Raw genomic sequence first — 22,215 nt, forward strand, 5'->3', positions numbered from 1 at the left:
TCCAGAAAAAATTTTGATAAAGCAACGCGCGCCGTCTCGAGCAGCGTGTGAAACAAAGGAATTCAGCCGAGAGGGCGGGACCACATCTCACTCAAGGCCTGCCCACAGGGAAATGACGTCACCGACACGCGTGAAAAAACTCACGCATGCGCACGAGGGTTCAAGCATGATTGGTGTAATCGCATGTCATTCAAATCCATATAGTTAAAAAAAAAATAAAAGGGTCGGTTTATTATCTAAGAGACCTCGTATGTCAATCGTGAGTCACTTTTGTGTGGATTAAAGTCACTACCTGGGACGCTTGTCTTGTTGCGAGCAAGAAATGAGAATCGTCCTCTGTTCCGTTTGCACAGTTCCAAACGCTGCGCCGCTCTCTGCCGAGTCAAGTTAGAGTCCGGCCGGAATTAATAACTTCAAAGCGAATCACCATTTTAAATAAAATGACACCACTTTCCAAATGTTGTAACACAGACAACAAACTACAACAGCCTAAAATGTTTTTTCCTCCCAAAATGAGACGTCTTGTGTTCTTTATGAATTACATTGATGTTGACGTGGAGCACAGCTGGCTGAAAGAGCTCAGCTCAGAGGTGTTGTGTGTTGGGGGGGGGTTTGGCTGGACATTTTGGTGTTCTTTTCTTTTCTTTGCTCTGCAGGTGGTATGCAAACTTATTTATTGTCTGTGGAGAAGGTGCTGGCAGAAGAGTCCTTCACCCTCATCAACGTGATATGCAGCACCTGTGGATGATGCTCACGTGGAACCTTAAAGACTTTCAGCTGAAGCAGATAATGAGATGGCGTTCTGCATTTAAGCCATGTGTGATTCAAGCAGAATTGCCGGGAACTCGACCTTGTGATGTTCGTTTGTGAGACGCTGAGGACAGCGCCTGGGTTTGACACATCGTGCCTGTGAAGGAGGACGGGTGAGGGACACATGCTGTCAGCACACATCAGAGGTGATTTGATTGTCTGAATAATTGTTAACAGTAATTTGGTATTTTGTTACGCAGTATATGTGAATATTGATGAGAGTTGTGCAGCTTGTTTCTCACGGCCGTGGCGTGCGGACAGATGATCCTCCACCTGTTGTGAGAAGCTGCTAATTTACATAAAGCTTAAATTCAGACCTGATTGTGTTGCTGATAGTGTGTGCCTTTGAAGGATATTAGTTGTAGCTGCTGACTTACCTCACCTTTTCTATCCTTCACAGAGTCGGTTTGTCGTGTCCACCTGGGGGGTGTTTGGCAGTGAACGTGGGTCCAGAGGCGCCGGGCTTTGATCCCTTTGGGCGCTGGAGAGCGCGCCGTCCTTCACTCCGCCAGACAGACGCGTTTTATGTTTGTACACCGAGTATTGCACAAAAGGGGGAAAATAAATTGTTTTGTTATTGGAACCGCTTTCCTGTTATTTTAGCGCTGGGTTCAGTCAGACGCAGGTCCGCTCCTCAACCCGCGTCGACACATAACAGTAGTTCCCAGCCATTCTAAAATGGACCCAGCGGCAGAGGCGGTTCCATTTGCCGAAAGAGTTCAAGAACACTTGGAGAAAATATGGGAGCAATTACAGCATCTCGTAAACTAAATTAAACAAACAGACGCCCGTGTTACGGAGCTTGCAGGGCAAGCCGTTTCGCTTCCTGCTGCTCCAGCTGCGGCACCATCGATACCGGTGCAGATAACTCCGTCACCCAGAGATTCGGCGTCCGAACCAATTATTTGTCATCCGGAGCCTTATGCGGGAGACGTTGAAGCCTGTGCTCCGTTTTTGATGCAGTGTTCTCTGGTTTTTGCTCAACGACCGGCTTTCTTCTCTTCTGATGGCAGCCGTGTCTCATATGTGACAAATTTGCTCCGAGGTGACGCCTTAGCTTGGGTCACTGCGTTGTGGAGTAATAACTCTCCATTGTTAGGATCCTTTAAGGATTTCTCCCGGGAGTTCCGATTGGTTTTTGACCATCCGGTGAAAACAAATACCGTTGCCCAACGGTTGCTGAATCTCAGGCAGGGGAGGCGGAGTGCGGCGGAGTATTCCGTGGATTTCTGAATTTTTTCTGCTCAGTCCGGTTGGAATGCCACAGCTTTACGAGGAGTGTTTGTGGATGGTTTAAATGATTCATTAAAAGACGAGTTAGTAGTCCATGACGAACCAAACGATTTAGATGAGCTAATATCTTTGGTGATTCGTCTAGATGATCAGATAAAGGAGCGTGGACGCGAGAGAGGGCGGCCATCAGAACGGGTTTTTTCGTCTCGGGGCTTTCCCCGACACAGATCTGGGCTGCCTCTTCTTCGCCCCACTGAGACTCCTCCGACGGGACCTCTGGCTCCTCTTGCGGATGAGCCCATGCAGCTCGGACGAGCTGAAGCCGCTATATTGCCCCGTCATATAAGCGTCAAGAAAAATAGTGGTGACGTATCTCCAGGAGTTCTGGGACAGGCAAAATAATACACACACACACAAAAAAAAAATTATTTGGGCTGTTTTTTTTTTTTTTTTTGAAAGGGGTTATAAATTGTTTGGGGATTCAGAGGCGGTTCTGGTGGAGTGAACGACAGGCCTTTCAGAGCTCGGCTGGACTCAGTTGATCGTTGGTTTTTATTAGTTGTACTTAGGTATTTTCTGTTTGGGTCTGGGGTCGTTTTGTTTTGTTATTTTTTATTTCCCTGCTCCCCTAACCCCAACCTCACTCGCCCCAAGACCGTTCGTCTTGTGGGTTGTGGGGTGGTGCAGGTTGGTCACGCTGAGCGTTCTCAGAAGACCTCTGCACCTAGGGGGGGGGGTTGTCAGGGGCGTTTTTTTTTTTGGTTTGGTTAGGGCCCGGTTCCACTCCAGCCTCGGTGGGCCTTTGTACCGTTCGTCATTGGTGTTGCCAGGGTGTGGTGCTGCGGGAGCATACCTCTGTCGGAGGGGTGGGCCGATCTGTTGCCGTTCGCCATTTCGGTAGTTCCACCCCTCCCGATAGGCTGGGGTATGGTCGGGTTGGGGCACCGGACGTATTTCCGGTTTTCTGCTGCGCCTTGGGGTTGGGGCCGGGTTAGTTTTTCCTGTTCCCTTCCCCGGCTTGGTAATTTTGTTGCCGTTCGCCATAATTGAGCCGACGGAGGGCTCTGGGAGTGATCTGGGGTCTTTCGGGGTGCTGGGGAAGGTAACAGGGTTTATCGGTTGTTTTATTTGCCCCCGGGGGTAGTCCACCGGGGGTTGGAATTTTGTGTTTCTTCTGTTTCCTTCCAGGTTCCACCTCCAGGGTTGATGGGACGGTCCTCTGGGGGGGAATTGGCTTGTGGGGCCGACTAGCTAAGTGTGGCCGGGTCTGGGGTTCCTGGGTTGTGGGGAGGGTGCCTCCTGGGGTTTGATGGTACGGTCCTCTTGGGGGTGCCATTGCTCCATGTGTACCTGGGGACCTCTGTGGGATTCCGGCTTTGGCTATTTCTCCTGGAACTGGCGGTAAAGGCCTTCTGGGGGGTGTTGGGCTCTGCAAGTCGTTCTGGGGGGGGTTGTTTGTTATTTTTCTTTGTGCATTTATGTTTGTATTGTGTTTGTGGGGCTGTGTTGGGTTTTTGCATTTGGGAGTTTTTCTTTTCTTCCCGGGGTTGGATGGGACGGTCCCCTGGGAAGGTTTTGGGTGGGTTTTGTGTTTTTCTTGTATGTTAGGTTGTACTTGGGACTCTTTTGGGGTTTTTGTTGATGCCAGCCGGCCTTCCAGCTGCGGTGCCCTGTCCTGCTGTCTGCGGTGGACCTTGGGAGCGTTACGCTGTCTGCTTCCTGACGAGGACCCCGGAGGGAGGTGCTGTTCTCGGACCTGGTCTGTTCGGTCGCCGGGAGGCTTCCCGTTAAAGGGGGGGTACTGTTGTGTGTTGGGGGGGTTTGGCTGGACATTTTGGTGTTCTTTTCTTTTCTTTGCTCTCCAGGTGGTATGCAAACTGATTTATTGTCTGTGGAGAAGGTGCTGGCAGAAGAGTCCTTCACCCTCATCAGCGTGATATGCAGCACCTGTGGATGATGCTCATTTGCAACCTTAAAGACTTTCAGCTGAAGCAGATAATGAGATGGCGTTCTGCATTTAAGCCATGTGTGATTCAAGCAGAATTTCCGGGAACTCGACCTTGTGATGTTCGTTTGTGAGACGCTGAGGACCGCGCCTGGGTTTGACACATCGTGCCTGTGAAGGAGGACGGGTGAGGGACACATGCTGTCAGCACACATCAGAGGTGATTTGATTGTCTGAATAATTGTTAACAGTAATTTGGTATTTTGTTACGCAGTATATGTGAATATTGATGAGAGTTGTGCAGCTTGCTTCTCACGGCCGTGGCGTGCGGACAGATGATCCTCCACCTGTTGTGAGAAGCTGCTCATTTACATAAAGCTTAAATTCAGACCTGAATGTGTTGCTGATAGTGTGTGCCTTTGAAGGATATTAGTTGTAGCTGCTGACTTACCTCACCTTTTCTATCCTTCACAGAGTCGGTTTGTCGTGTCCACCTGGGGGGTGTTTGGCGGTGAACGTGGGTCCAGAGGCGCCGGGCTTCGATCCCTTTGGGCGCTGGAGAGCGCGCCGTCCTTCACTCCGCCAGACAGATGCGTTTTATGTTTGTACACCGAGTATTGCACAAAAGGGGGAAAATAAATTGTTTTGTTATTGGAACCGCTTTCTGGTTATTTTAGCGCTGGGTTCAGTCAGACGCAGGTCCGCTCCTCAACCCGCGTCGACACATAACAAGAGGTATGGAGTGACATTCATGCCATTAATGTCTGAGAAATACTACAGATTTTATTTTTATTTATGTCCAGAGATCAAGGATCCAGTGACCAATTTCATATTTATTTACTTTAAGACTCAATAAAAATGCTATTGACATAGAAAACCTCTAAAGCCTACTTTTAGTACATAGACAATTCAAAGGAGGTATTGATAAGGGAATCAATAAGAAATCGGATTGATAAGCGGAATTGATAATGGCATCGATATAGATAAAATCTTATCGAAACCCATCCCTGTTTGAATTAATATTATTTGTGTTAAAATGTGTTAGTTATGCCAAAGACATTTAAAAACACACAGAGATGTTTAAATGTAAAAAAAAAATGATGTTTATAATATGACAAAATGTAAAAATAGAAGAATAGAGAGTTCTTTAAAAACATGTTTAAAATGTTTACAAAGACTGTAAAATGTGTAAATGCATAGACAGTTCCTTAAAAATGCACAAATACTTTTAAAATGTGTTTAAGATGTCTAAAAGAATAAACAGAAACACACAAAGATGTTGAAATTGTGTGTATGAGTGTTGGTTTGGGGGGGGGGGGGACTCACTCTCCCACACTTTGAAAACCCCTGTTTTAACCTATTACGAGCAAATTGACCTGTTACAACTTTTTGTTGAATGTGTTGTAGATCTGAAATGCAGGAATAAATGTATATTAACAGATAAATTCAATTCAATTTAAATGTATTAATTTATATAGCGCCATCTCACAACAGAGTCGCCCCAAGAGTAAATTTAAGATCACAAAGGGCACAATAAAAAGGTAAAACATAGTAGAATAAAAAGATATTACAAGGCAAAATAAGAATAAATTAATGATGAGACAGTCTAAAAAAGTGGGTCTTCAGTCTTGATTTAAAAGTCTCCACTGTGTCGGACTGCCTTATAGCTGTAGGTAGATCGTTCCAGAGAGTTGGGCCACGGTAGGAGAAGGCTCTATACCCCACAGACTTCTTATTCACCCTTGGAACACACAGAAGCCCTGCGCCCTGTGAATGCAAGGGTCACGGCGGTATGTAGGGCTTGACCAAGTCCACCAGGTAGGAAGGAGCCAGTCCATGAACAATTTTATACACCAGCAACAGGACTTTAAAATCCGATCTGGCAGAAACCGGAAGCCAATGAAGGGACGTCAGAATGGGTGTAATGTGGTCAAACTTTCTACTTTGTGTCAAAAGTCTGGCAGCAGCATTCTGCACCAATTGAAGACTCCTAATGCTGGACTGTGGCAGACCAGAAAATGAAGCATTACAATAATCCAATCTGGAAGAGATAAATGCATGTATCAAAGTCTCAGCATCAGCCATAGAGAGGATGGGACGAATCCTCGCTATGTTTCGCAGATGGAAGAAGGCAGTCCTCGTAATATCTCTAATGTGGAGGTCAAAGGACAACGTAGGATTAAAAAGTACCCCAAGATTTCTCACCTTGTCTGTATGATGTATAACACACAAACCCAAACTAAGCGCCAGCTGGTCAAATTGATGCTGATGTCTGGCTGGACCAAGAACCATCATTTCAGTCTTATCAGAATTTAAGAGTAGGAAGTTACTAGACAACCAACTTCTCACGGATACAAGGCAGTCTTCTAAGGATTTTATATGGGTAAGATTCCCAACAGTTATCGGCATGTACAATTGAGTATCATCAACATAGCAATGAAAGGCAATCCCATAATGCCGCAGAATATGGCCAAGGGGCGCGATATAAAGTGAGGAAAGCAAGGGGCCTAACCACAAACCCCTGTGGAACCACAAATTTAATTTCACCAAGGCCAGAGGTAGTGTTATTATACACAACACAGTGAGAACGACTGGACAAGTAAGACGTCAATGAAGTAAGGACACTTCCAGTAATCCCAAAGTAATTTTCCAGCCTATCAAGTAAAACACAATGATCCACAGTATCAAACGCAGCACTAAGATCTAAAAGCACCAAAACCATTGTGGTGTCCGAATCCATTGCACGCAGAAAATCTCCACACATAATAAGCACTGTCTCTGTGGAGTGATGTTTTCTAAAAGCAGACTGCAGTGGCTCAAAAAGATCATTCTCAGTAAGATGGTCCACAAGCTGCCATGAAACTACTTTTTCCAAAATTTTACAGCAGAATGATGGATTTGATATTAGCCTATAATTATTCAATACACCAGGGTCAAGACTAGATTTCTTAAGCAATGGTTTAATCACTGCAGATTTAAAACACCTAGGAACAGAACCAGAGGTTAATGAAAGATTAACAATTTCCAGCACAGTCGGCCCAACAACGGGCCATAAGTCCTTAAACAACTTTGTTGGTATAGGATCAAATAAGCAGGTTTGTCAGGGATCGGGCCAGGTCAGGGCGCTGAGCCCTTATTTTTCCCCTTTTCATGGTTTCCCGTCTGCTGCGGCTTTGATTTATTAGTAATTATTTTCATCATGTTTTATTCTGTCATGTTTTTCTTGCCACTTTATTCTTATGATTCACTAGTTATTTCATTTTCATCATATGGTTATTCTCCGTTTTGTCACTTTGTTTTCTTTGTTACTTTTTACTTTGGCCTTTCATTCTGTTCTAGTTTTCAGTCATTGTTTATTTAGTTATCACTTGTTCCTCTTGGTTATAATATTTGTTGTACTGTTATGTCAGGATTTGTTTTGGTTATTGTTTGTTCACTGCTTCTTCTTATTGCCTTGTTTTCTTTAGTCAGTTTGTGTTTAATGTCATTTTAGTATTTTGCTCCATGTCTCGTGTTCTAGTCCATGTTGCCAGTTCTTGTTTAGTTTAGTCCTCATGTTCATGTTTGATTCCTGTTCAGTAATATTATATTCAGTTGTAGCTTTGTACTTATTTCTGTTTCACTCCACATCCTGTACCTGCATTGCTGTCTTCATCTCTCACAGCCAGTTGATTAAGTTCTCTCTGCACCTGCCATGTGTCCCTGTCTCTCAATTTAACTCTGTCTGCTTTGTGTTTTCATTTACTCACACTCTTGACACCTGTTCACAAATCTTTGTCTTTTCTTCACTCCACCTTGTGTTGTCCTCCCTCACTGTCTTGCACAATGTAGTATCTTCGTTCACTAGCCACGCCCCTTCTTGATTGTTCTTCAAGTGCACCTTGTTAACACCTGTCTTATTTAATCTCCACCCAGCCACCACACCCTTGCTCGTTTGTTGTCTTTGTACTCTTACCAGCTCTGTTTCCAGTCCAGTTTTTGCTCTGCTGTGTATACTGATCCTGCTTTGTATTTCTTTTTACTTTGCCTTTGCCTTGCCCATGATGTCTGTGTCTGCTCGTGCCTCTGAACCCTGCTTAACCATGACTGTGTTTTTGCCTGACCCTGTTTGTGCTTCTGCCTTGCTGACTGATCACCTATGTACCGAACCTGAGCCTGAATTAAAGACAATGATGTCTTCTACATCCAAGCCTAGTCTGAGAGTTTGCATTTTGGGTCCTAACAATTCAGGTGCCTGCCACCTGCCTTGCCTGACAAGGTTGTGCTTTTTGTAGACATCATGAGCTTCGCCAGTGTGTCTAGTGAAACAGTATCAAATTCTGTGAATCTAGGTGTCACCTCATTGATAACACCTACCTCCATACCAGGGTGCAATGATTGAGCCAAAACATGAAATAACTCAGGTTCATACTGTCTGCAACGAAAAAGAAGTCAAAACAAATGCAAGAATCACTGCATTTGTTTATTTATTTATTGTATTTCCATGCCATCCCAGCTTTTACTGATTTGGGGCGACATGTCATAAGCACAGAAACAGGTAGTTTCTTAGAGAACTGAAAATGTTTATTTAAATGATACATCACCTCAGTATTTGTGGAGTGTCTATGGCTGTGGACTGTTTATATGACATTTGGTGACAAGTGTTAACATGGTGCAATGAGGTAAAACATTTGGCCCCTTCAAATGAAGTTAGTTAGACACCAAGATGGACTGCCAGATTCATACGCACAAGAAAGTTAAAAAATAAAGAAGACATTTTAACCAAATGAAGCTTTGATGAAAGTTCAATGACGATCACATTTCACTTTAAGCCGTTTACTGGACTATGCCCTTGTCTTCTAACTGATGTCACCTCTTATGTCACTTCCACTTTCCCACACAGACAAATTCCCCTCTTTCACAATTTCCGTGACGTCATTCATGACCAATCAATGTTCTGTCCAAATTCTGTGAACAACTCAGAAGTTAAACGCTTGTGTTGAAGTAACCTTGCAACCTTGTCATTCTGACTTTCAGACTGACTGTTGCAAAATCCACCACTTCTCTGTCATCGCCACATCTTCTGGTTGTTTTACACACTCAGCTGAGATATTCTATTTACCACTTCCTGGCTTTAGTCCATTTCCACTTGATCTTTTATTGCTGAAATCACTAAGCTGTACACAATAATTTCATAAGTTTGCATCAATGTACTGACTGAAATCAACCTCAAAGTAATACTTGTTGATCTTCATTGGTATGTAAAGGGTTTAACTAAGTAGTTTGTAGAGAAAAGCAAAAATATGTGTTCTTGCATTCTGCAAAATCTCCTTCTTTTACACATTAGTGTTTCAAAACAAGCTGGCCAGTCCACATCCTGTGTAATTCAGTGACACTAACTAATGGCATGTAAGGAAGCAAAAAGTCCAAACTCCCACTCATCCAGATAACTACGTGGATGTACAGGAGCAATTGATGTCATCAGGGTGAAAGCGTCACTGTTACACTAAAAAAAAAAAAAACCAACAACATGGGTGTTGTTGGTTCTTATGTTACATGAACCTAAATCTAACATGTGGCTTCTATGATAGGAAATCAAGTTTTATAGGTGAACACATTCATATTATGTAGTTTTAACATAACATGCAACAACTTAAAATCTAACTTGCTCAGTGAATACAATAAAATTATGGAAAGTATTTCCACCCAGGTAAAATGCGTTAACGTAGCCAGAAACAATTTTGCGTGAGTGACCTAAATATAATTTTGTTGGGTCAACATGATGAATTTGCATTACTGTTACTTAATTACTATGGTTCAGGCCAACTAGATTGTAAGGGGAAATGTAAAAAAACAAACAAACAAAAAAAAAAAGTAAATTGAGCTGATCCAAGACAGCAAAGTTAAGCTGACATGTAACTGTGCTACGTATTTTAAAAGTAGTTGTAACCACCCCAATAAATGAAGTAACTCATAATCATATCAAACAAGTTTGAATGGCCCAAGAAAAATACATCTGTGTGCTACAATTACCTTTACAGGGCACGGGTGGTGGCCAAGTGGTTAGTGCACTTGATTTCAGTACTGAAGGTTCCCGGTTCAAATCCCACCACTGCCATATTTCTCCATGTAATGTGGAGTTGGATCAGGAAGGGCATCTGGTGTAAATCATGTGCCAGTTCAACATGCAGATCCACCTTAGATGTGTTGCAATCCCAAGCACCAACAAGAGAGCAGCCAAAGGAACTTACTTTTATTTTTGTTACATTTACTCTTATAAATCTAGTTGGCCTGAACCATGGTAATTAGGTAACAGTAACGCAAATCATGTTGACCCAACAAATTTACACTTAGGTCACTCAGCAAAATTGTTTCTGGCTAAGTTAACACATTTTACTTGGGTGCAAATACTAGCAAGTTATTTTTTTTAGTGTACCGATACTCTGCCGTCACCACATGAAATAAACATGAACTTATTTCTCCTCATCTAAAAATGTGATCTGCTCCTGTTCTCTAACTTTGTTCATTATTCTTGCTAAATTGTTTCTACGTTGTGCTGCTGCATTTCTCACTCACAATAGTGACGCCTCACAGCACTGAATCTGCTCACAAGGGTTTTTCTAAAACCCAGCAGTAGTTTCCATTCTACCTAAAAATGAACTAAAGTCAACCTGAACCTCTTTTGTAAGAGGAACTCGATTACGGTGAGCACTGCGTCTCCTTTTGTTGCTTCCACAGTCATATTATGGCGGTGCGGTAATGCAATGCAGATTTTTCCAATCAGTCACCACTTACAATTGCATTAGTTTATGTGTTTCAGTGTGATGAACTACCTAACGACCATGAGCTTCAAGTCTGATAAAGATGCCATTTTCCAAGTATGGTAAAACACACAGAAAGCAGCTGCTGCCTCAAATCAAAGCCTGCTTTAAAAGCAGTCTTCACTCATGTTAAGTATATGTAATTTGCAGTAAATGAGCTAAAGCAAAATCAGTGTTCCTTTAACTTTACTGGCAGATATTTGGTAAAACTGTAGTTACCAATTAACACATGAGAAAATTAGACCTTTATGTTCTTTTTAGAGAAAAGGGCTTTTGACCATGAGGTCATGGGGTCAGTTCCCAGATCTGACAGAAAAATCACTAAGGTGCCTTTGATTCAGGTCCTTAATCCCCAAATTGCCCACGGTGTGCAGTTGAATGGGTTGCACGGTAGTATGCTGACATCAGTGTGCATGTGTGAATGAATGTAAGGCATCACGGCAAAGCCATATGGAAAAGCTGTTTATAAATGCATTCCATTTACCAAATAAGTTTTCTTCAGATTTTTTGTCTGCACAGGATGTGCACAGATTAGGCCGGTGTGGCTGACCAAACGGTCCCCTTAAAAATCGGTCCCTCCTGATGACGCGGTTTACGGATTAACACCTCGTTTCTGCTTAAAACTGCACTCCAGTCATCATCTATCTCAGCGACAGATATCTGAAGCTTTTGTACAACAATCATTTCCACATAAATTCAGCATTATTTCATCATAAAAGGTGGTGAAAGTGATCAGAGCACTGCGGCTAAATGAACTGCTAGCTGATGAATTCACTGTGCCTCGGCCATTTCAAAGCGTCACGGAATTTCATCGAATTTCGGCTTAAAACAGGCTCGTTTCTGCTTAAAAATTACTTTAGAATGACTTTAGAGGTTTTACCTTTATCATCTGATGGTTAATAAGCCCATTAATCCATTTGATTGGTTTGGGTGAAGAGACTCCTTCTCAGACGTGCTGCTGTGGTCCGAAATGACGCATGCGCAAAAAGCGGACTGATTTTTAGGGGTGGACCGATCGGTCTGCGACACCGGTGTCCACTCTTAACTGACAGAGTACATTTCATTGTAATGACACAATAATGCAGATGAACAAACGCAAATCTGTTTACAGAGTGTGTCTGTTAAACCTACCACGGTCAGCATATTCATATTGTGTCAGCACCCACTCATGTATGCTGTCATGAAACTACTAACGGTAATCTCGACACTCATTACAAAGTTACTCATAGTTACTCAAAGTTACTCACAGTTACTCAGAATTATGAGCAAAATAATAAAACTGCTTATCATTTTATATTGTGCAGTGGTCAGATTATTTTTAAATGGTTGTTTAGTTGATAAAATGCCAGAAAAAAATACACGTATTTAATACACAGTGATATAAAACAATAGAAGCATCTGAGAGGGGGCAATAATATTCATCTGTCTAACCAGATCCTTACTCTGGGTGGCATTACCCTGACCTCTAGTAATACTGTGAGAAATCTTGGTGTCATTTTTTATCAGGATATGTCATTCAATGTGCATATTAAACAAATATGTAGGACTGCTTTTTTGCATTTGCGCAATATCTCTAAAATGAGAAAGGTCTTGTCTCAGAGTGATGCTGAAAAACTAATTCATGCATTTATTTCCTCTAGGCTGGACTATTGTAATTCATTATTATCAGGTTGTCCTAAAAGTTCCCTGAAAAGCCTTCAGTTAATTCAAAATGCTGCAGCTAGAGTACTGACAGGGACTAGAAGGAGAGAGCATATCTCACCCATATTGGCCTCTCTTCATTGGCTTCCTGTTAATTCTAGAATAGAATTTAAAATTCTTCTTCTTACTTATAAGGTTTTGAATAATCAGGTCCCATCTTATCTTAGGGACCTCATAGTACCATATCACCCCAATAGAGCGCTTCGCTCTCAGACTGCAGGCTTACTTGTAGTTCCTAGGGTTTTTAAGAGTAGAATGGGAGGCAGAGCCTTCAGCTTTCAGGCTCCTCTCCTGTGGAACCAGCTCCCAATTCAGATCAGGGAGACAGACACCCTCTCTACTTTTACTTTTACTAATCATTAGTGATTGATCTCTGCTCCCCTCCACAGCAGTCCCCTCCCAACCAGTCCCAGCAGAAGACTGCTCCTCCCTGAGCCTGGTTCTGCTGGAGGTTTCTTCCTGTTAAAAGGGAGTTTTTCCTTCCCACTGTCGCCAAGTGCTTGCTCACAGGGGGTCGTTTTGACCATTGGGGTTTTTCCGTAATTATTGTATGGCCTTGCCTTACAATATAAAGCGCCTTGGGGCAACTGTTATATAAAATTTGATTTGATTTGATCTATAAATTGCTGATCAAAACAACAGCTATTCTTCAGTTAATGAAAAAAATAACCATATTTTCCAGAGTATAAATGGCACTGGAGTATAAGTCTCACTCTTTTTCTGTATTATCAGCTCTTTAACCCGTTTTGCCCCACTGGCAACAATTGTTGCTGAAGTGTATCACTGTCATTTTCTACTCACAATAAAAAAAATCTCAAAAGGTACTAATTCAAATTTTTCCACTTATAAAAACAAATCTAGGCATAAACAGGTTAATTTGGGTTTTTGTGCATTGTTATAGTGTACTTTTTATTATTGCCATTTATTATTTGATTTTATTTTGTTTAGTATTTTGAATGTCCTTTATGAATAGTCATTACAACTGTCATTACGAATAATAAATGTGTTTTTTTGGTATAAAGGTTGCACCAGAGTATAAGTCTGAAACTAGTAAACAAAAGCTACAAACCATTTGAGCTCTTTTCCTTTTGATTAAGTATATTTTTGACTCAGTAAGTTGAAATTTTATGTAAATTGTTGTTTAGTTTTAGTATTTGGGATTTTCGTGTTTAGTACTTTTAGCACCGGTATTGTTAATTATTTATGTTATTTTAAATTGTAGAAGCACACTGAAATGTATTATTTGCAACAGAAATTGCTGTACAAATAAAGCTTATTTTTATAAGGAGATATTTGACGACAAACATTCACGTATACTTTGTTCACGTAATTTATTCCAAGCACTGACTTAAGAATTTTTTAACATCTCTATGTACCAGGCTTGGATGCTAATATCCTCATGTTGAAAGCAATTCCAAAAACGTGACAATTTCCCACTTCACTTTCACACTCCCACAGCCTGAGCCGTTACCGGTACCCATCCCTCTTTCCCCTCCCTCCGCTGGGCCCCCTTTCAGCCGGCTGCATGTCTCTCGAGGTCGCCTCTGACGTCAGCAGCTCGACCGGGCAGAGTGCCAATCCTGTGGGCCCTTGATGGATGTGGTTGGTCTAAGAAACAGTCTGCTGCGTGTGGAGCGCACAGCAAAGACTCAGCTCAGCCCGTTCAAACACACCTAATGACCCGTAAACACCCTAACAGGCCCGTTCCCTTTCCCTTTCATCTGTCTTTCACACACACTGACGATTAAAGGAAACGTGAGCATGACTGATTTGCGCTGCAAATGGTCAAGATAATAAATAGGAGCTGCTGAGGCTCAGCCCTGCTCCGGTTATTCTGTAATCTTTAAGAGATGGGTTTAACTTTCTCAGTACAATAAAAGCAAACAACTGGGTAGGTGACCGACTGTCAGAGCAGTTGTGGTTGGCTACAAGGATGCGTACACAGGATTATGTGAAAATAACATTTAACCACAGCAAAATATTTTTGAAATTTTGCTCCACATCAGTAGGCAATCATAGTGACCATGGCACCAGTGGCAGCCAGCACCCCCAGTGGAATTTGGGTGGCCACCCAATATCTCAGATTCAGATTCAGATTTATTCAGAATAACATGATTAACATAATCAGTTAAAACTGAAATCACAGAGGCTGAAGCCCGGGCTTGTGCAGCATTATTAATTAAAATTACACATTTTCAATCCACATCATATTTCACCACATTTTCTTATAGGAGCTCAAAAGAGTGACCAAAAAATATTTTCTAAAAAGCAAAATGTCACTTCATAAGTTATTTTTTTTAGATTCTCTTAATCTTCCATTTCAAAAACATATTCTTAAAATGAAAATTATTCCTACAGCTCTTAATTTTTATTTATTTATTTAGCTAAATGATTCCATATTTTCACCCTATGTCCTGATATACACATCTATTTCAAAGTTGTTCAGGTACATTGAGATTTTAGGTTTTCACTTCTTCTTTACTTGGCTTGACGAGCTGCACGTCATGTTGGCAATTAGGTTGCGCCACGTAGCACAACATTTATGCGTGAAGGATTTTTTGAACATTTCAAAATTCTCTTCTCTGCGCAATTACACGTGCCGACGTCCCTCTCACATTCAGTGTACACCAGTTAAAGACGAGTTTACTCTCCTACACGACAGGTCGTGCAAGTGCGTGAATCAAATTCATGCTCATGTCAGGGGGCCTTAACACTGGCTTTATGGACATTATATGCTTATATGTTCAATAGAACTTAGTTCAAGTCTTTGTATAATTAAATGATCTAAAAAGAAATGTTATTGTTACACAGTTTCCACCAAAACCCATTGCAAAGTGGTGCAACAAGGAATAATGAGAAGTACACTACGGAGCTCCATGAGGTGAAGCAGTTGAATGTCTCATTCCTGAAAAATTTCCTCTTCATATCCATCCACCTTCCTTTTCTCTCAAAAATTCTTGAAAGGGTAGTTGTAAAACAGCTAACTGATCATCTGCAGAGGAATGGTCTATTTGAAGAGTTTCAGCCAGGTTTCAGAATTCATCATAGTACAGAAACAGCATTAGTGAAGGTTACAAATGATCTTCTTATGGCCTCAGACAGTGGACTCATCTCTGTGCTTGTCCTGTTAGACCTCAGTGCTGCTTTTGATACTGTTGACCATAAAATTTTATTACAGAGATTAGAGCATGCCATAGGTATTAAAGGCACTGCGCTGCAGTGGTTTGAATCATATTTATCTAATAGATTACAATTTGTTCATGTAAATGGGGAGTCTTCTTCATAGACTAAGGTTAATTATGGAGTTCCACAAGGTTCTGTGCTAGGACCAATTTTATTCACTTTATACATGCTTCCCTTAGGCAGTATTATTAGAAAGCATTGCTTAAAATTTCATTGTTACGCAGATGATACCCAGCTTTATCTATCCATGAAGCCAGAGGACACACACCAATTAGTTAAACTGCAGGAATGGCTTACAGACATAAAGACATGGATGACCTCTAATTTCCTGCTTTTAAATTCAGATAAAACTGAAGTTATTGTACTTGGCCCCACAAATCTTAGAAACATGGTGTCTAACCAGATCCTTACTCTGGATGGCATTACCCTGACCTTTAGTAATACTGTGAGAAATCTTGGAGTCATTTTTGATCAGGATATGTCCTTCAATGCGCATATTAAGCAAATACGTATGTAGGACTGCTTTTTTACATTTGCGCAATATCTCTAAAATTAGAAAGGTCTTGTCTCAGAGTGATGCTGAAAAACTAATTCATGCATTTATTTCCTCTAGGCTAGACTATTGTAATTCATTATTATCAGGTTGTCCTAAAAGTTCCCTGAAAAGCCTAGAGTTAATTCACAATGCTGCAGCTAGAGTACTGACGGGGACTAGAAGGAGAGAGCATATTTCACCCATATTGGCCTCTTTTCATTGGCTTCCTGTTAATTCTAGAATAGAATTTAAAATTCTTCTTCTTACTTATAAGGTTTTGAATAATCAGGTCCCATCTTATCTTAGGGACCTCTTAGTACCATATCACCCCAATAGAGCGCTTCGCTCTCAGGTTGCAGGCTTACTTGTAGTTCCTAGGGTTTTTAAGAGTAGAATGGGAGGCAGAGCCTTCAGCTTTCAGGCTCCTCTCCTGTGGAACCAGCTCCCAATTCGGATCAGGGAGACAGACACCCTCTCTACTTTTAAGATTAGGCTTAAAACTTTCCTTTTTGCTAAAGCTTATAGTTAGGGCTGGATCAGGTGACCCTGAACCATCCCTTAGTTATGCTGCTATAGACGTAGACTGCTGGGGGGTTCCCATGATGCACTGAGTGTTTCTTTCTCTTTTTGCTCTGTATGCACCACTCTGCATTTAATCATTAGTGATTGATCTCTGCTGTCTTCCACAGCATGTCTTTTTCCTGATTCTCTCCCCTCAGCCCCAACCAGTCCCAGAAGAAGACTGCCCCTCCCTGAGCCTTGTTCTGCTGGAGGTTTCTTCCTGTTAAAAGGGAGTTTTTCCTTCCCACTGTTGCCAAGTGCTTGCTCATAGGGGGTCGTTTTGACCGTTGGGGTTTTTCTGTAATTATTGTATGGCTTTTGCCTTGCAATATAAAGCACCTTGGGGCAACTGTTGTTGTGATTTGGCGCTATATAAATAAATTTGATTTGATTTGCCACCTGATCTCCATATCTTGCACCCCACTCCCATTTTTATTGAAGACTAAAAAGTGAATCCCTTCGAATGCAACCTTGTTTTCACTTAATGTCAAGTTGTCATGACAAAGACATTCTCTGGTAATGTCAAGTTGTCATAATAAGGACATCCCAAACAAATTTAATGTCAAGTTGTCATGACAAAGACAACTTCTGGTCATGTCACTTTGATTAATGTCAAATTGTCATAATCAAGGCAACCCAAAAAATGTCAACTTGTCATGACAAAAACCAAATGACAATTAATGACAGCAATCATAAACATTTATGACATTGACATAATGTTTATGACACACGTGTGTTCTGTATAAATATAATCAGAAGATTCAGAGAATCTGGAGAACTTTCTACACGTAAGAGGCAAGGCCGAAAACCAACATTGAATGCCCATGACCTTCGATCCCTCAGGCGGCACTGCTTTGAAAAAACCGACATCATTGTGTAAAGGATCTTCCCGCGTGGGCTCAGGAACACTTCAGAAAACCATTGTCAGTTAACACAGTTCGTCACTACATCTACAAGTGCAAATTAAACTCCAAAGCCATACAGCAACAACATCCAGAAACACCACTGCCTTCTCTGGGCCTGAGCTCATTTGAAATGGACAGACGCAAAGTGGAAAAGTGTGCTGTGGTCTGATGAGTCCACATTTCATATTGTTTTTGGAAATCATGGACATTGTGTCCTCAAGGACACAACGTCCACAGATCTTGACAAAACAGGAAAAAGACCATCCAGATTGTGACCAGCGAAAAGTTCAAAAGCCAGCATCTGTGATAGTATGGGGGTGTGTTAGTGTCCATGGTATGGACAACTTACACATCTGTGATGCACCATCAATGCTGAAAGGTACATCCAGGTTTTGGAGCAACACATGCTGCCATCCAAGCAACGTCTTTTTCAGGGACGTCCCTGCTTATTTCAGCAAGACAATGTCAAGCCACTTTCTGCACATGTTACAACAGTGTGGCTTTGTAGTAAAAGAGTGTGGGTACTAGAGTGGCCACATACCACTGTCCCAGCTTTTTTGAAAAGTGTTGCAGGCATCCATTTCAAAATGAGCAAATATTTGCACAAAAACAATAAAGTTTATCAGTTTGAACATTAAATATCTTGTCTTTGTGGTGTATTCAATTGAATATAGGTTGAAGAGGATTTGAAAATCATTGCATTCTGTTTTAATTTACATTTTACACAATGTCCCAACTTCACTGGAATTGGGATTGTATATACGAGGTCTATTAGAAAAGTATCCGACCTTATTATTTTTTTCAAAAACCATATGGATTTGAATCACGTGTGATTGTGTCAGCCAAGCTTGAACCTTCATGCGCATGCGTGAGTTTTTTCACGCCTGTCGGTTGCGTCATTTGCCTGTGAGCAGGCTTTGAGTGAGGAGTGGTCCACCCCTCTCATCGTTTTTTTCATTGTTTAGGAATGGCTCAGAGACTGCTGCTTTGCTTGATCAAAATTTTTTCAGAAACTGTGAGGGACATCAAAGTGGACACCATTCGAGAAATTCAGATGGTTTTTGGTGAAAATTTTATGGGCTTCAAAGAGATTACGGAGTGTTACTGTCGCTTACTGTGGGACGGCCCAGAGCGATTGGTGGTGCGCCGCGCTCCGAAACCGCCATCGACAGGTTGAGCGACCATTTCATTTCTAAACGGATGGCTGTATGGATCCGTGACCATCGTGTGCAGTTTCTCTGGTTATCACAAGAGCTGGACATCAACCATTTTCCGGCAGATTTCACTTTTAACAAGAGATTTTGTCATGGAAAGCCGAGCGGAGGCTTCGCGCGTCACGATGGATTCGCTACTGGAACGAGACAAAACCACTTCCGTTTTGGTCTCACAGGACGGCTTTGAGATGGCGTTCAGACAGCTGTCGGTGGTTTTCCATTGAGTGATTATCCGAGAAATTGTGGATGTGCCTGGACATACCAGAACATGTCCTGTGAGGCTTCATCACGGCGTTGCTTTGCGCCATGCGGCACCGGAATTCCTCCGCACGTCTTTCTCAATGTGCCGAAAAAGTGCTGATGTCCACGTCTTTTCACAATTCCTGTGCTAGCCAGATGACATCCCGGATAAAACACAGCGTCCAGTTTGGAAATGAACGGCACATTCCACTGTTACAGGAGTTTTGTCATGGAAAGAGGAGCGGAGGCTTCACGGAGGCTTATATGAAAACATGATGCCACCCCATGTCTACAATCATGGAGCCGTCCCTGGATAGATCTTCAGCATGTGTATTCTGTTTGACCACCTGTGTGGCTGTGGGTTTACCTGCAGGCCTGCTGGTGGTCTTCTTCTTCAGCCATCTGTCCAACGTCTCCGCACTCACACTTTCCAACACAAAGTCATCCAGCATCTGTGGGTGCAGTGAGAGGTAGGCCTTCACTTTGTCATCTGTCAAACCTGATGAACCAAAGAAAATATGGTGCATCTTTTAGTTCATTTGATAAGCATCTTGTGTAAATCAGTAAAGCGAGTACAAATTTTCAATCACAAGTTGAACAGAACAAGTTGAAGGTTGACTGCCAAAGGCCCACAGTGTTCCCGACAGTCACCCAAACAAACACTACAAACAGCCGGTCATCTGTCTGTCGTTACTCCGAGCAACAACATTGTGGTTCCTCAGGCTCGAGCCAGGCAAGCTCACTTGTGTTTACTGTAAAGCCGTGTGTCCAGGGATAAGAGCCCCCAAAAGAGGCAGCAGGATAAAGGAGGACTCGATTGTGCTTAATAGGCAATTAGGTTCTTGAGAGCTCACTAAGTGCTGATGTTTACTGTCTTTGTTGTCAGGGAAAAAAGTCATTTACCAGACCCTTGTTGAGTGAAAGTTCTATTTAATACAGCCGCTGGCGTCTGGACAGTCCGTAGGCTGGGAAACAATCATGTTCAGGTCATTTGCGCAGATGGATTGTGCTTTAAAATACAACCCTGAAACAGCTCAGATATGAGATGTCATCTTATGACATACAGCACAGTTTAATGTGGTATTCTTGGAAAAGAAAACCATTCCTACTGCAATACTGATGTTTTACGGTGTGCTACAAGGTAACTGTATCTCTTATCAGATAATACAATGAAGAAGCTGGTTGTATTCAGACAGGCATGATAATTTTTTATCCCCATTTCTCACGAAATGACTAGTTAACAGCATCATCTGTGCAGACTCCCTTCAAGTATGAATCACAAGAGCACACTGGAAAGCATGTGTTCTGACACTCACCATGCACACATGAAAATAGGATAAAAAAAGAGTGTCTGATATTATGATTTCAGGGTGCTCAATAGATACAAAGGCAACAGTAGTAGTAGGCAACACTTCACTAATAAGCTGTTATGTGGAAAAGCAGCATCAGTAAAATGCTGACAAAAGAGAAACCAGATGGCAGCACCTAACCCCAACTCATAATAGGTGACAACAGCACACCTGCACTGAGCTTTGCAAAGACATTTTTTATGCTTTTTTCTCCTTTATTTAGAATTCTGAGCTGAGCCGCTCCGTATCTGCTCGCTAAAAACAGCTGATCCTCCGCGAGGCGTCAACAACTAACACTATTTTCCACTCAAATGCACCTAACCTCTCTTTCTGAGGACCACATGATGTGAAAATGCAATAAAACCTTCTTACCTGTAAATCTGGTCATGTTTTCTGCATAAATAAATGTTATCCATTCTTTGTGCTTAAACGCCAAAGCAGGAGCGAATCCAGATGGAATGGGGGCGTGGGGCAAGGATATGCCCCCCCCACAACACCCCTAGATTAAAGGTCCAGTTTTGAAGCCTTTTTTTTACTACAACTACTATTACTACTTATAATAATAATTTCGACAAGTAAAATGTTTAGAGAGAATTTAAATGTTAGAAAAATATTAGAAAGAATTTAATAGTTACATTTATAAACAATGTAGGTTAGAAATTGCAAGTTTTACTGTTACAGTGCTGTCCACAGTTAAATATGAGGTCAAGAAAGAGGTCTTTATTTTACTTTTTATAAAACAAGTATTTATTTTCATTGAAGTCAAGAAAGGGTGACTATAAAGTGAGTTTTGGCAAAACAAGTATCACTGTCATGTTGAGGTGGCAGAGGGTTGTTGTCAGCAGCTGGGGAAAGTAACTAAAAAAGTAACTAGTAATCTAACTTAGTTACTTTTACAATTGAGTAATCGGTAATTGGATTACTTTTTCAAAGTAACTGTGGCAACACTATATATATATATATATATATATATATATATATATATATATATATATATATATATATATATATATATATATATATATATATATATATATATATATATATATATATATAAACTGATTGTTTCAGCAGCTGTCCGAGTGGCTGGTCTCAGACGATCTTGGAGGTGAACATGCTGGATGTGGAGGTCCTGGGCTGGTGTGGTTACACGTGGTCTGCGGTTGTGAGGCTGGTTGGATGTACTGCCAAATTCTCTGAAACGCCTTTGGAGACGGCTTATGGTAGAGAAATGAACATTCAATACACGAGCAACAGCTCTGGTTGACATTCCTGCTGTCAGCATGCCAATTGCACGCTCCCTCAAATCTTGCGACATCTGTGGCATGGTGCTGTGTGATAAAACTGAACCTTTCAGAGTGGCCTTTTATTGTGGACAGTCTAAGGCACACCTGTGCACTAATCATGGTGTCTAATCAGCATCTTGATATCGCACACCTGTGAGGTGGGATGGATTATCTCAGCAAAGGAGAAGTGCTCACTATCACAGATTTAGACTGGTTTGTGAACAATATTTGAGAGAAATGGTGATATTGTGTATGTGGAAAAAGTTTTAGATCTTTGAGTTCATCTCATACAAAATGGGAGCAAAACCAAAAGTGTTGCATTTATATTTTTGTTGAGTATATATAGCCAGCCATCCATTTTCTTCCCCTTTATCCAGAGTCGGGTCGCGGGGGCAGCAGCTCAAGCAAAGCCGCCCAGACCTCCCGATCCACACACACCTCCCCCAGCTCCTC

At 41.7% G+C, this 22,215-nt stretch overlaps 1 protein-coding gene across 6 annotated transcripts in view; it reads right to left on the reverse strand.

The window, feature by feature from the left end:
- Positions 1-22,215, reverse strand: part of pde10a (phosphodiesterase 10A) — a 259,626-nt gene that overhangs the window by 106,278 nt on the left and 131,133 nt on the right. For all 6 annotated transcript variants that reach the window (XM_034184303.1, XM_034184300.1, XM_034184298.1 and 3 more), the window contains exon 2: positions 19,495-19,626. In XM_034184303.1, the coding sequence (XP_034040194.1) occupies positions 19,495-19,626 (132 nt within the window). The remainder of the gene's footprint in view (positions 1-19,494; positions 19,627-22,215) is intronic.

This window comes from Thalassophryne amazonica, chromosome 13 (assembly GCF_902500255.1).
Source record: "Thalassophryne amazonica chromosome 13, fThaAma1.1, whole genome shotgun sequence".
NCBI classification, from domain to species: Eukaryota; Metazoa; Chordata; class Actinopteri; order Batrachoidiformes; family Batrachoididae; genus Thalassophryne; species Thalassophryne amazonica.